General features: G+C 36.4%; 1 protein-coding gene across 1 annotated transcript; it reads right to left on the bottom strand.

Moving 5' to 3' along the window:
* Nucleotides 1-318: 318 nt before the first annotated feature.
* On the bottom strand, nt 319-5,925 carry nkpd1 (NTPase, KAP family P-loop domain containing 1). The gene is made up of 4 exons (XM_062431128.1): nt 5,778-5,925; nt 3,721-4,049; nt 1,528-2,958; nt 319-588 (listed from the first exon to the last, which is right to left on the bottom strand). Exons 1-4 carry the CDS (start codon nt 5,923-5,925, stop codon nt 319-321), a joined length of 2,178 nt encoding a protein of 725 aa, XP_062287112.1.
* Nucleotides 5,926-13,900: the final 7,975 nt, after the last annotated feature.

Raw genomic sequence — 13,900 nt, forward strand, 5'->3', positions numbered from 1 at the left:
TGCTAAGCTAAATGAGGCTAATCACCTTCATATGTAGTATACAAACTTGAGAGTGGTATTGATCTTCTCATCTCACTCTTGGCAAGAATGTCAGTAGGCCTAGCTTCCAAAGTGTCAAACCATTCCTTTTATAATTTATTAGTTATATTGACACATCATGCATTACATTTTTATTCATGCATTACTTTCTAGATGTATGTTTAATGCTCAAGTTGTGTATTCTTTATGTAAAGGTTGTTTAAATATGTTAAACATGCAGAGCATCATTTTAAGGATATCAGACTTGTTCTGTATGGACTGGTTCCCTACACAGAACTATTAACCAGACTGGGGTCCGATGAGTGTTGATGGATGTAAAATAGGCAGCTGGCTCTGAGAGTGAGAAGGCGTTGACAGCATGTTCTTGTGTTGTTGTCGAAGATGTGATGGCAAACCCAGGAAGTGCAGTCTGAAAGTTGCCCATTCACCAAAGTTCATACCTAGGAGGTCTTTGAGTTCTTCTGCGTCACCAAAGACCAGCGCAGAGCCGTTGAGGTTATTGCTTTTCACAATATCAATATACTTCCTGGGGTATTTCATTCTCTCTAACTAGGAAAAAGAAGAACATTTCAGCATAAACACAGAGGAGTTATATGACTTGATGTAAAAACAGTTGTGAATAAATAACTTATGCTAAATAAATAAATACTTCTTTGTCACCATGGTTCATTAAAGTTATACTCCTCAAGGATATCACAGCATTAAACATTGTGTTTTACAACAGCCATTCAATGTATTTAAATTAAAGTAAATATATTTAAATTCTGTAATTACCTCATTAAAAAATAATTTCCATTGTTAATAGAAATTACCACACTAGCTTCAGACTGCCTACATACACATACGGGATTCACTGGAAACAACACATGCATCTAATTCAGCTTTACTGTTCGTGATTTTAGTTCACTGATGTCAGCCTCACTGTTTACCCACCTACAGCTGAAAAAAAGATTTCCTACTGCAGCTGCTTCTACTGATGAAACACAGGGTGGCTTTTATTGTAGAGAAGCCACAGGGGAAACAGTGTATTCATCACCATGGTTATTATTTTCTTTCTTTCTTTTATTACCATGGCAAAAATGGATAGTTCATTAGAAATACCACCACAAAACAGACATCGTCATTCCGAGCAATTCTGAATACCGATCAGTTTTAAATAGTGTATAACAGTGAACAGAAAGACAGATTAAGACCTGGAAAGGATGCACATCTCTAACTCCTAACCCACTCATTGTGTGTCATGCTGTTGTGTGTACCTGTACTGAGTCAAAATTAGACTGGTTGCTCCAGAGCCAATTACTGATTGACTTATTTATTAAAACAATGTGTTTATTTGGCTGCACTGTAAACAGACACACCACTTGCAGTTCTGTTGCATTTCTGAGTGTTTGCAGACTCCAGATTTGGTGTATCATCAATAAACACAGGCATTGTCAAATCAACTAGGACTGAAATCTTAACAATTAGAGCCTTAAACAAATTTCTTACCTCATTACATACATCCTCTGTATCCATGTTGATTATAGTTGCGATTGGCAGTGGAGCTAGGTTCCTCATCCAACCGGAATCTTTCAATCTGGATGTCCCTCTGAGTTGGGCCAACTCTTTCCTAATTGTAGGATCAAGATTCACTGTTGCCACTTCTAAAATCTTCAAGTCCTTTATGATGAACTGGAAATCTACTTTGAGAAATTTCTCAAACATCTCAGGATCTCCATCGTGCTCGAGGAGTTCCTCAATCTGTGCACTCATCACATATAGCTCTGCTCTGGACTCGCTGAAGACTTGCCATAAGGTCTTTGAATCATCAGTGATAGCCGCTCTCTCAATATCTGCTCTCTGCTGAGCATCTTCCACACACTGGATGATCCAGCTAAGTCGGCAGGGCCACTGATTAGCCAAGACAACCCATGGTGCAACTTTATCTGATTGAGCAGGGCCTTCTATCTTCAAGGCTTTCATGATTATCACAGTCACTCGAATGGAGTTGATCACTCTCCTCATTGACATAACATCATCTAACATGTACTTGTTTAGCCTTCTTTCATTCCTGTTCAGGATGTTCTTTACCAGTATCTCCACTTCCTCCTCCTTTACCTGCAGTGTTTTATCCAACAGTGGATGTGATTCATTTGTCTTCGATCCCTTCTCCACTGAAGATAAATCTGAGGAAGAACTACTTTTATGGCACATATTGTTTTTGTCCTCAAGGATTTTTGAATTGCTGGTCAGGTTACAAAATAAGATGCGCTTTGAAACATTGCACAGTGGTGGGACTGTGAATGCCAGAGTAATGATGCGGTTCAAGAATGCGTAAGCTCTGTCCTCTTTACTGTAGCAACCATCTGCAAAGTTCACCTTCTCTACGATAACTTCTGGGTTGACGGCCAGAATGGAAATGAATGGACTTTCCTCATCTGAAAGCAGAATATTGACAGCATCTAAAACTCCAACAATTTTCTTGGGGGAGCAGTGGCCAAGATTGGTGATCTTCAGCACCACTCGGATCCTTCTCCTCTCAAAGACCTCCATAAACTGAATGAAGCGACACAGGAACCACATTTCCTTCCTAACTTCGTTCATGAAGCCCAGCTGTTTACTGACCCGTTCATTGTCCATCCCCCTCCTGATGTTCAGATCCTGACTGAAGATTAAGTTCTTACCTATCAGAAAAATATACCTCAACGCACTTGCTGCAGGGACTCCCAATGCAGCAATGACCAGTCCTTCCAGTACACCCACCTCATTTGTTGTTCCATTAACTGTCCCGTTTTGTGCCACCTCAGGTTTGGGAAAACCATGTGTCAGCCAGAATATTAGTATGATTACTGGAACCACAAGAATGCACAGGAGGAGAAGCCACAGAGGGCAGCAGCAAATCTTCTTGGACCTCCAATTCTTAGGACCATCTTCCACAATCTAATTCATTTGTAATAAAAACAAACAAACAAACAAGTAGGTTAGACACCAAATCCCTATGTTTAGCCATGCTAGCAGTAGACTCTAGAAATGGCAGTGTCAATCAGCCACTTTGATCCAGTCTGAAATATCTCAAAAACTATTGGATTGTGATTGGCATGAAACTTACAAAGATAGTAAATGAGTCCTAATGACTCTTTTCCTCTAGAAAAGAGTGATTGACTGTTGACAGTTTTGATTTTTGTTGAAAAATCTTGAATAATCTCCTCGTGATCAGAATTCTAGTGGCTTTAGTGATCCTAAATCTAAGCAGGTTAAGTGTGAACAGTATGTTCAAATCAAAAGAGTGATAAAAGTAATATTCTTAAAAAAGTCAGTATGTACTTGAAAAACACTATATTTTTGAATGTGCTTTTGGTGGACAGTATTGTTCTACAATGCACTGGCTAAAGGAAATGGAGGGGCTGTTCACAGCTGGAAAAAAGTTGACGTGATGAAACAGCTATAGGAACATCTCAGAAAACAAAAAACCTGGGAAGAACATATTTATGTCTATATGTATGTTGAAAATATTTGTGTACACAAAGTGCAAAAACAGTATGCAAAGACAATTAGTACACTATATATAATTAGTATGTGGCTTGGAACTGGGACACACTGATTATGAGCATGTTTGTCTGTGCAGCCTTGCAGAGATGCTAGTGTGGTTTTAGACTCTTACTATTGTTAACTCACTGAATGAAATGAAGACAATTCACAAACCTTCTTTTTGATTTCATCCTCTTCCTCATATTGAGCCACACGGTACAGTACCATCTGTAATATCCCAAAGTTCATCCGCATGGCCTGAAACAAGCGTAAGACCAGCCCGGCCCACAGTACATCACTGCCTGCAAAATGCCAGGCACTAAAATGCACATAAATGAACCTGATGTTATGGTGGTTCAAGTTCTCTTGAGTCCAAATGGGATTGTAGAAGAGGAGTCGGCCAATGAGTGCTAGGAAGCCAGTAAATGAAGGTGTAACTGAGCGAGGCCTTGGTGTTCTTTTGTAATTTTGCTCAATCTCCAAAGCCTCTTTCTCCATGTACACTGAAGAGACACAAACATTTATAATAATTACATTCAGGATAAACCATTTACCCAGCTGAAATACATGTAACAGTAAACATTATGAATCAATGCAGTGAAATACTACGGCAATAAATAGGAGAATGAATGGTGGCTGTTTTTACATAAAATGTGCACATTTAAAAACATGACAAGGAATACATAGTGAAATGCAAAAAAGTCAATCAGGTAAGACACAAAGTAAAAAAAAATATATAGAGAGAAACTTAATGACTAACAACATTTATTAAATTGCCGACATTGATTTACAGATGTTGTAAGTTTTGCTTACATTTACTCTGATTAAAAATAACAGTAAGATTGATTTGATACACTCTTTTTAAAAGAAACCACTTGTAATTGAGTTAATTTGTCACACATCCCATATGACATAAATGTGTCACTAATCCCTTTAGGGGAAAATATCATGGTATGAGATGGAAGTGCCTCTAGAAGAGTTGGGATTTATGTACTTGTTCATGTCTCATTAGTAATGTGCAACATTTATTTGCTATTCACGGTGTTGAGGGGAATTATGGACATGTACATGAGGCCATAGAGATCCCCAGAGGCATCAGTCAGTCAGTCAGTTGAAGAAATCACAAATGCATGAGCCAAGAAGAATAATTCAGTGATGTTCAAACTGCAATGTCTATGTCAAAGCAAGAACTAAATAGATTGCTAGAATAGTTGAAAGCTAATCTGTAATACTGTAATGAAATTCTAAACACTTTGGAATGAAAATGCATTAGCCTAAAGAGCTGAGAGCTGCAAATCATTGCTGAAAATGCAGAGGGTGGTATTTGGGTGGAATAAACATTCCGCACAATACACACTAATGCTGCTGCTCCAGCAGCAATTTTAAAAAAATCTTGTAGCGCCAACTACAGTTGAAATAGTATCAAATGCTACAGACTTATTCAGCATAGCCATTTGTACAATTCTTCTAAATTTGATTACCACGTTAACTGATTGTAATTAAGAGATAGGGCAGTTAATACGTAGTATGGTGGTCTTTCCCTAATGGCTACAAGGTGAGGCTATTGGTGCCATGCTTTAATATGCTGTGCACATTCCATTGGAGGACCTGTACACCAAGAATTTTAAGTTATAATATTACAGTAGCGCCCCTGTGGGTAGAATTGCTACAAATATTACACACTTGTGCAGTGTGGCTATGTGTACAACTTTCCAAATTTGGTTGCAATTGAATTTAACAATGGAGTGTCATGGCCCTTCAAAATGTTGCTATCCAGTTACAGGCAAACGGTATGCGATACCCAAAAACAAAGTCTTATGTTTTTATTTTGGATCATCTAAATAGCAGTATGTACCAAATTTGGTGAATATTACACAAAATAGATGCCAACTAAACAACAACAAAAAAACTAATTTAATTTTTTTTTCCAGGCACAAATGGGTGTGGGCAACATCATAAATGTTGTTCCATCTCTTGAGTTTGAACATTTTGATATTTGAATGGTTTCATCAGCTGAAAGTATGCAGGAGTAGTTAGGGATTGAAAAACACTGTGGAATGAACACTGAAAACAGAAACAGTATCATAAACAGGCAGTTTGTATGCAAATCACCTCAAAGTTGTTTTTACTTTTTGCAAACTACCCACAGACTTTGGACTTTGTAACAAGTTAACCAGCAGGTTTAGAGGCCAACATGCTGGGATGAAGATGGTCAGACAGTGTTAACCTACCTTCCATTTGTTTAAGGATCATGTTAAGTCGATCCTGACATGACGAGTAGAGTCCTACAGTCGCAGGTGATGAAACCTTTGTCAGTGTTTTGGACAGGGCATATGCATAACTATTATCTGAAAGCAGATTTAGAAAACAAACAAACATGGAAAATGTATTTTTCATGTAATATTCACATATATTTAGCTGATGTTCTTATCTGTGAGCAAAATTCTAGAAACATCACAAGTAACCTAAAGTACAAAGTTCACGTGACACACCTACAGTAATAACAGAATTAATCAGACATAGTAAACAGGATCTCCAACTGAAATGCTCACTAGATTAATTATTACTGACAAGGTCTTAGATGAAAGGATAACCGTATTTTCTTATTTTAGCTCAATAACACTGAAGTAAACTGAAACGACAGTTCAAGTACATGATAGTTGTTAATTCAGGCATTAATAAAGTGAGCATTTTCTCAGTTCTGTGGTCACAGATGAGCATTTATATGTGTCAGTGGAAACCGGGAAGTAAAAAAGGAGCCGCTGAACAAAAGAAGAAAAGAAGACAGCCACTATTTACCGAATAGAGATAGAATATTGCAGTAAATACCATAACCTAGCTTCATTAAACTTATGATAAATAAGATAATAACTGGTGTGTCATCAAACATTATTTAAATGTTAAGCTAAATGAAGACTCGCTGGTCTTCAAACACAGCAGTGTTAACATTTGCAATCTACTGTTTAATGCAAATGTTATCCAGGTTATGGGAGCGTCTGAAAAGTTGACTCTCAGGACAGTGGGTTTTATTTACAAGAGGATAGACAGGTAACTGATGTTTGTTGTCTATGAGAAAAAACCTATGAGCTCTAAATCAGTAGCCAACCAATTTACATAATGTGTATATGACACTTCAAATAGTTTACTTCTTAGGTTCAGGCAAGCATACAAAGCAAGCATAACTGCAGGCTAAATCATCTACATTATGATAAAAAAACAGCATTCAAGAAGAAATAAAGTTGTAGAAGAGAAAAAGTGGAGAGTCATTCAGTCTCAACAAATGTCTGCACTGAAGATGATGACATCAACTGTTGCTGAAGAACCTCATTAATGAGATCTAATAATAACAATAACTGTGAAGGCAACTATATATATTTCAGCCAAACAGTGTCCACTAACAGTCACATGTGCACATTTCTGATTCAGACATTAATTAGCATTTAAACAGATGGATTTCTATGAGCATTTTATGTGCAAAGCAAAACTGAAAGTGAAACCAGAGCTCTTCTAAACAGCTGCATAGCATGTAGCTGTATGTGTTATCAGCTGCAGATGACTTACCTTTAGTTGAATGTGTCGTTTCAGACATGATGACAATCTGGTTGGTGTGATGTAGCTTTCACAGAAATTTCCGTTGGCCTTTAATTAATGAGAAACAACAGACATTTCACCAAAGCCAGCTGATGTAGTTATGTGTGTCTGTGTGTGTGAATGCTTTCTGTTTAGCAGGTGCCTCCTCAGTCTCCTCCTTCTCATCTCCTCATTACATCTTTAGATTTAGACAATTTAGACAACCTCCCACATCCCTCCCACAGCATAATTTTGGAGAGAGGTTTGAGTAAAGCACATTGTTATATTACATTTGTATGAAAAATGCTATACAAATACAGTCTGATTGATTAATAGACTGAACATAAATAATACCAACCAGGAGTTAAAATGTGTTTATCAAAAACAGACATGATGATTAAAAGCTATAAGTGCCCTAATTAAAGTCTTTGGTTTAGAAAGGCAGGTACAGCTTCTTATTTAGGCTGGATATTATAAAACTAATAACTCAACTCTGCAGCAATAAAGAGCTACATTTTTAATATAAATATTGTTGAGATACAATATAATTATTGTTGCCTATACACAAGTAAAAGTTCTGACTTCAGTAAAAGAACAGAAGTACTATCGGCAAAATGTACTTAAAGTATCAAAAGTGTAAGTACTTTTAATGCAGATTGTGTTATATTATCATAGTATATGATTTGTATCACTAAAGTACATGTGAGAGCATTTTAATTTTGTTTATTAATGCAGAGCCAATTTTAGATACTTTTGGTTGAATAATAGTAATAGCATCATATTATATTATACCTGTATATGCTTGTACACTTTAAACAGCACTTTCCACACTAATTGCACAACACATTTTTAAAAAGAACATAAAAGAGCAACAATTTAAGCAAAATTAGAATATTAAAATATATTATTTTATCTAAAAACGTCATCTCAAAACTTAAACTAAACTAAAGCTGTCAAATAAATGTAAATGTAGTATTTCCCTCTGAAATGTAGTGGAGTATAAGTATAAGGTAGCATCAAATGCTCACACAAGTACGGCAAAATGAGTAAATGACTTAGTTACTTTCCACCACTGTTTAAAAGAGGCGATTAAGAAAAAAATGAAAAAGGTAGAAAAGTTCATGATCCATTAATCTTTAGATTATTATACACTGTTGATTATACTAAATAGAGTGGAAATTACAAATCTTTGTGCCAATTCAAATCATTTTGCACACTTGTAGTTGTCTGTTATAATGTATCATCACCACTCATAATGCTGTAATGCATTCTGTTTGTTGCTTAGTTTAGTCCTGAATTGTCTACTGCTGGCTCAAATGGCTTCATTTATTTTAGGGCAGTAATTAATTATTTTTATTATCGATTTATCTGTCGATTATTTTCTTGATTAATCAATGAGTTGTTTAATGGATTAAAAATGTCAGAAAACAGTGACGGATGATGATCATCCAATGCGCAAAAAATATACTGTTTACTATCATGGAGCACTAACTAATCAGAAAAATAGTCACACTGGAATCAGAGAATTTGAGCATTGAGCACAGAAAAAAATCACTCAAAATGATTATTTGATTATCAAAATAGTTGCTGATTAATTTTCTGTAAATCGACTAATCATTTAATCGACCAATCGTTGCAGCTCTAACTCAGTTCAGGATGAAACTAGGCCTGTAAAAGCACTGTTAATAAGGTTTGTAGCTGCATCAACCTGGTCGTGGTAGTAAATGTGGAAATGATGACTTTATTTTCTGCTTCGTTCAGTTCAGAACAAAGATTTGTGGTCGCTGACTCCGTTGTTTGCTCTCTCTTCGTATATATACTGTACATCAGTTCAAACTGCTGCAACATTCAGCTTTCACTTTGTGTTTTGTTCTAGTTATCACATCAGGGTGATTTTTTTTTTTTTTTTTTTTTAATTGTCAGTAAACTTTAAACCACAGACAGTGTTGACTCAGTCACTCAGTTCTCAGTTTTGCAGTGCTTGCGCAGCAACAAACAAAAGAGAAATTCAGTTGATTGACAGGCATTTAAGTGAATTGTTTTGAAATGATATCCTGACATTCATGCATGAGCACTGCACCCTCCCTGAGTTCACACTGTTCTTTTTATGTGCACGGAAATGTCAACAGCTTCCTTGTGTCAATATAATGCCATTACGTTGCGTTACCCAGTCCCTGTGTCCCTGCTCCTGCTGGCAACATATTTCTCTTTGTTTTTTTGCCTGAATATACTTACTCACAGACAGTCTGACACACAGAAAAATGCACAAAACACAGTAGCAGAAAGACTCTTATGGCTATAACACCTGAGGACGCTGTAAAGAATTACAGTCTTTACATTTCTGTAATTATGCTCTCACCTCCCATGAAATACTGAATGTTGTTATTCTTGTTTATAAATGTGTTATGGATCCAACAAACTTACCTGGTTATGTTCCAAATATCAATCCTGATCTTTATTTTGGCCCATTTTTACTTAAAATGATATCCAGGAAAAAAGAGCTGCGCAGGAGCAGCTTAGGTGTGGTGAATGTTATACCACTTGGACCTCAGTGCTGTAAAACTTTACAATGCTGATAAGAGAGAAAAGAAGGCACCCAATAACCACAGGCTATGTAAGTAGGCCGGACACTTTCAAGGAAGTGAGGTCACACACTAGATGAAATTACTTCTGAGAGATGGAGGCTGTATGTTCCTCCTATTCTTCTATTTCCCTCCTCCAATCCGTTACCCTCAAACTCCTCTTGTCAATATTCTTTCTATTCACAGAATCTGAGTGAAGCAGGTAGTTCCTGAAAGCTTTAAAAGGTAGAAAAATCCAAATTCTTGCAAATGCTTCTAGCATTAACTGTGCAACTTTTTCAGTCCATGGCAAACGGAACAAATGAGTGATTTCATGCTAGAGCCCTGGGTCTGCATGATTCATGTACTGAATTCCTAGTTTGGAGTCCCTCAGGTTGAGAATGGCTGGCTTGCTCTGTTTGGCCTGAACTGACATGCAGAGATGTTAGGATGCCACGGCAGCAAAGCATTTTTTGCCTGGAGCAGGATCTGTCATGACAAAACTGGTTTGTCAAGCTTTGGGAAGCAAGCTAAAAGGCTAATTTTCTTTGACATATAATGTATATATATATATATATATATATATATATATATATATATATATATATATATATATATATATATTGCATTAGCCTGCTTTTACTATATGGTTGTTTATGGTAATATTTTTTCAAATCTATATAGTACTTTTAAGAACAAATGTTACAAAATGCTTCACAAAGCAACAAAAAAAAAAAAAATCAAAACAGAGGAGATTAAATAAAAGTAGAGACAGTAAGTCTAACCAAGACAAAACAGCACTATGGTAGATCAAGAACAAATAAAATAATAGAATATTACAGAGATGAAACAAGGTGATAAAATCCAAAATACTGCAGACAAAAACAAATAAAGGATAAAAACAGAGAATTGCATGCATGAATACTGTACATATTAACATAGAAACAGTGTAGAAGCACACACACACACACACACACACACACACACACACACACACACACACACACACACACACACACACACACACACACACACACACACACACACACACACACACACACACACACACACACACACACACACAGTAACAGACAACAGACGTTAGTTGTCTTTTAAGTGTTGACACAGATGTCGACAGTCTGGTGTCTATAGGAAGTGCATTCTAGAGTCTGGAGTGGCAAAAGCCTGATCCTTTGGTCAAAAATTGGACCTGGGAACAGTGGGGAGTAAGTGATTAGATTTTCTAAGATCACAGTCAGGCTTATAGAACGTTAAGAGGGGCCATTATATATTCTGTATCCAGTTCAAGTTGGGCTTTTAAGTAATACAATTTTAAAAATCGACAATGGGAGATTTGGAGCACAGAACATATATTTTGCAAGCACATAAATTATATTTTAAACAGAAAATATACACAAAAAATATTTCTGTGCTCAATAAATGTATTTGCAAGTCTGCTATAATCCATATTAACATGCATTAATAACTCCTCTCACTCAGTTTTATTCATGTGGCCTCTCACGAACTCTCGCTGACAGACGGTTGCACACTAGCTCACATTATTTGTCTCTCTCTCAGCGCTCTCAGCTTTGCCTACACATTCACTCAATCTGGCACAGTGTTACAAACAAAATCGACCGATGGGAGAATATAAGAAGGTAAATTCTGACTGGCTGCTTAATCTTTAATTAGATTGCTAGTAGAACTCTCTACAGGTAAACACTAGATTGGATGGGCCGCTAGGGTTAAGGTTATAGGGTTATGTTGAAGTTAGCATACAAATGTTGTGAGTTTTGCAAATCGTCCCCCCAGCCCATCTAATCTAACACCACCTTCTTCACTACATCCTGGCAGGGTTGGCCATATGAGTAAAACTGAATGATTGGGTTTATTATAGCACATTCATATGCATAATAATTAGAACATCCAAATACATTTATTGAGCACAGAATTTATTTTTGTTTGCACAAATGAAATAATTTTTTGCTTGTGTATAATTTCTCTGCAAAATATAATTTGTTTTTTTTAATTACATTTTTTTTTAGATGTTTTTGAATTTATTTAACTCATTGCTTTCTTAGGAATGAGGAACACATATAACATAATGCAACCCCTTATACCTGGCCTTCTCAAAATCCCTGATGGACAGAAAATATTTAATTTTGGAGATGGTTCTTAAATGTAAGAAATATGTTAGGACAACTTTCTAGACCTGTTTCTCAAAGGTGAGGTAAGAGACAAATATAACATTTAAATTTCTCAAGGAATGTTTTGCATAGGGACCTAGAGAGCCCAGCTGGTGATTGAACGGCTAAGTTGTGCAGTGTGGACCAATTAGTAGGAGCTCTGTTATATTATTGTTACATTGCAGGTAGTTTTGATGCATCTACTCTTTGATTTCAGTTAAAGTGAGATTTGAGTTACAGTGAGAAAAGGACTGGACCCCGAATAGAACCTTGTGGCACCCCTTAAATAATATGCGCAGGACCTAAGATCCTAACCCAATCCCTCAGACTATTAAAAAGTGCATGATCTATTGTATGTATAGCAGCATGTCAATATGAACTAAAATTGAGCTGAGCCCTGCATCTTAATTTAAAAGAAGGTCATTATTCACTTTGAGGAGAGCTGTCTCTGTGCTTTTTGTAAAATGAAATGGAATTTATCTAGAATTGTATTTACATTTTAAAATGTGATTAAACATTATTTTTTCAAATACCTTTGATAGAAATGGCAACTTAGATATACTGCAGGTTCATAGTTGTCTGGATCAACATAATCAAGGTTAGATTTTATGAAGAGGGGTTGTAGCACAGCGTGTTTAAAACTAGTTGGAAAGTTTCCAGTGGCTAGAGAGCTTTTAATAATAGAAACAAAGGAGGGACCCTCAGTATCAATAATCTTTTTGAGAAAATGTGTCATGAGTAAATCTAGATTGCAGGTTGTTGATGTCATCCCTCTTACTGTTTCCTTTAAGTTTACAACTGAGAAGAGCTCAAAGTTAGAGAAAACTGGTTTTGGAAGTATGACAAAAATAGCCTGAGTCATTTGAATAAAACTGGCTCTGACGTCTATGATCTTTCTGTTAAAATAGGTAATGAATTCTTGGCATCTGTGAGGGTTACACTCATGCTTGGAAGGTGATGAAGGATTGACAACACGTATTGAATAACAGTGTTGGATTGTGATGGTGGTCTGCAAATAGATTTGCAAAGAAATCCATTTTTGCATCCTTAACAGCTACTTGATATGAACACACTGGATATTTGACATTGTCAAGAGATGACTTGATCAGATTTCCACTTATACTCGGCTTTTCGACAGTCTTTGGTTGCGAGTGTGCTCATCAAGTCATTTGCATTTGGTTTGCGTTTCTGAGGTTGAAGAGGTGCAACAGATTGAAGAATAGAGGCCAATTTGTATTCCAACCAAGTCATCAGTGTTAGGTGGAGTAGTTGTGGTGTAAACCTCAGAGCTGGATGCAAACAAATTCTGAAAACTGAGCTGAACCGACACCCTGAGAATAGACATTTTAGTCCACTGTCTAAGGCGGTTGTGTGGTAGTCACTTTGAAAGTGTTAGTTTGGTTGTCTGATACATATTCATCTGTATCTTTAAAGTGTCCAGGCAAACACCACATGACAGAACAAGGTGCAGGGAATGACATTTTGAGTGTGTGGGCCCTTTGAAAGATTAAATGAGTCAAATAGATTAATAAAGTTGGTAGAAAGAGGATCTGAAGGACAACAAGCAGAAATATTAAAATCACCAAGTATCAAACCTCTATCATATGTATGAATAATTAGGGACAGAAGCTATGAAAAATTTAACAAAAAAATTAGCATTTGACCTGGGAGGTCTATAAATCACAATAGCAGCAAGGCAGTTAAATGTTTCCTCTGATTAAAAAGCTCTGAAGCTCGAAAGATATGTAATCACCAAAAGAAATAGGAGAACAGCCCCAACCTTGACCTGAGGACCTAGGTTTATTAAGAAATTGAAAGTTGGGGGGTGTGGTATACCTCGAAGGAAGTGTTTGACAAATTTCTATGCATACTTTGCGACACCAAAAAAACAACAACTCATGATTTGCATTGAAAATAAACATTCACAACTCATTGCGCATGTGCATCACAGTTAAAATGGAAGGATCATACATTTAGACTTTTTAAACCAATAAAAATACAATTAAATACATACAAGTCTGAAAATATGCACACAAC

The sequence above is a fragment of the Scomber scombrus genome, chromosome 1, assembly GCF_963691925.1.
Source record: "Scomber scombrus chromosome 1, fScoSco1.1, whole genome shotgun sequence".
NCBI lineage: Eukaryota > Metazoa > Chordata > Actinopteri > Scombriformes > Scombridae > Scomber > Scomber scombrus.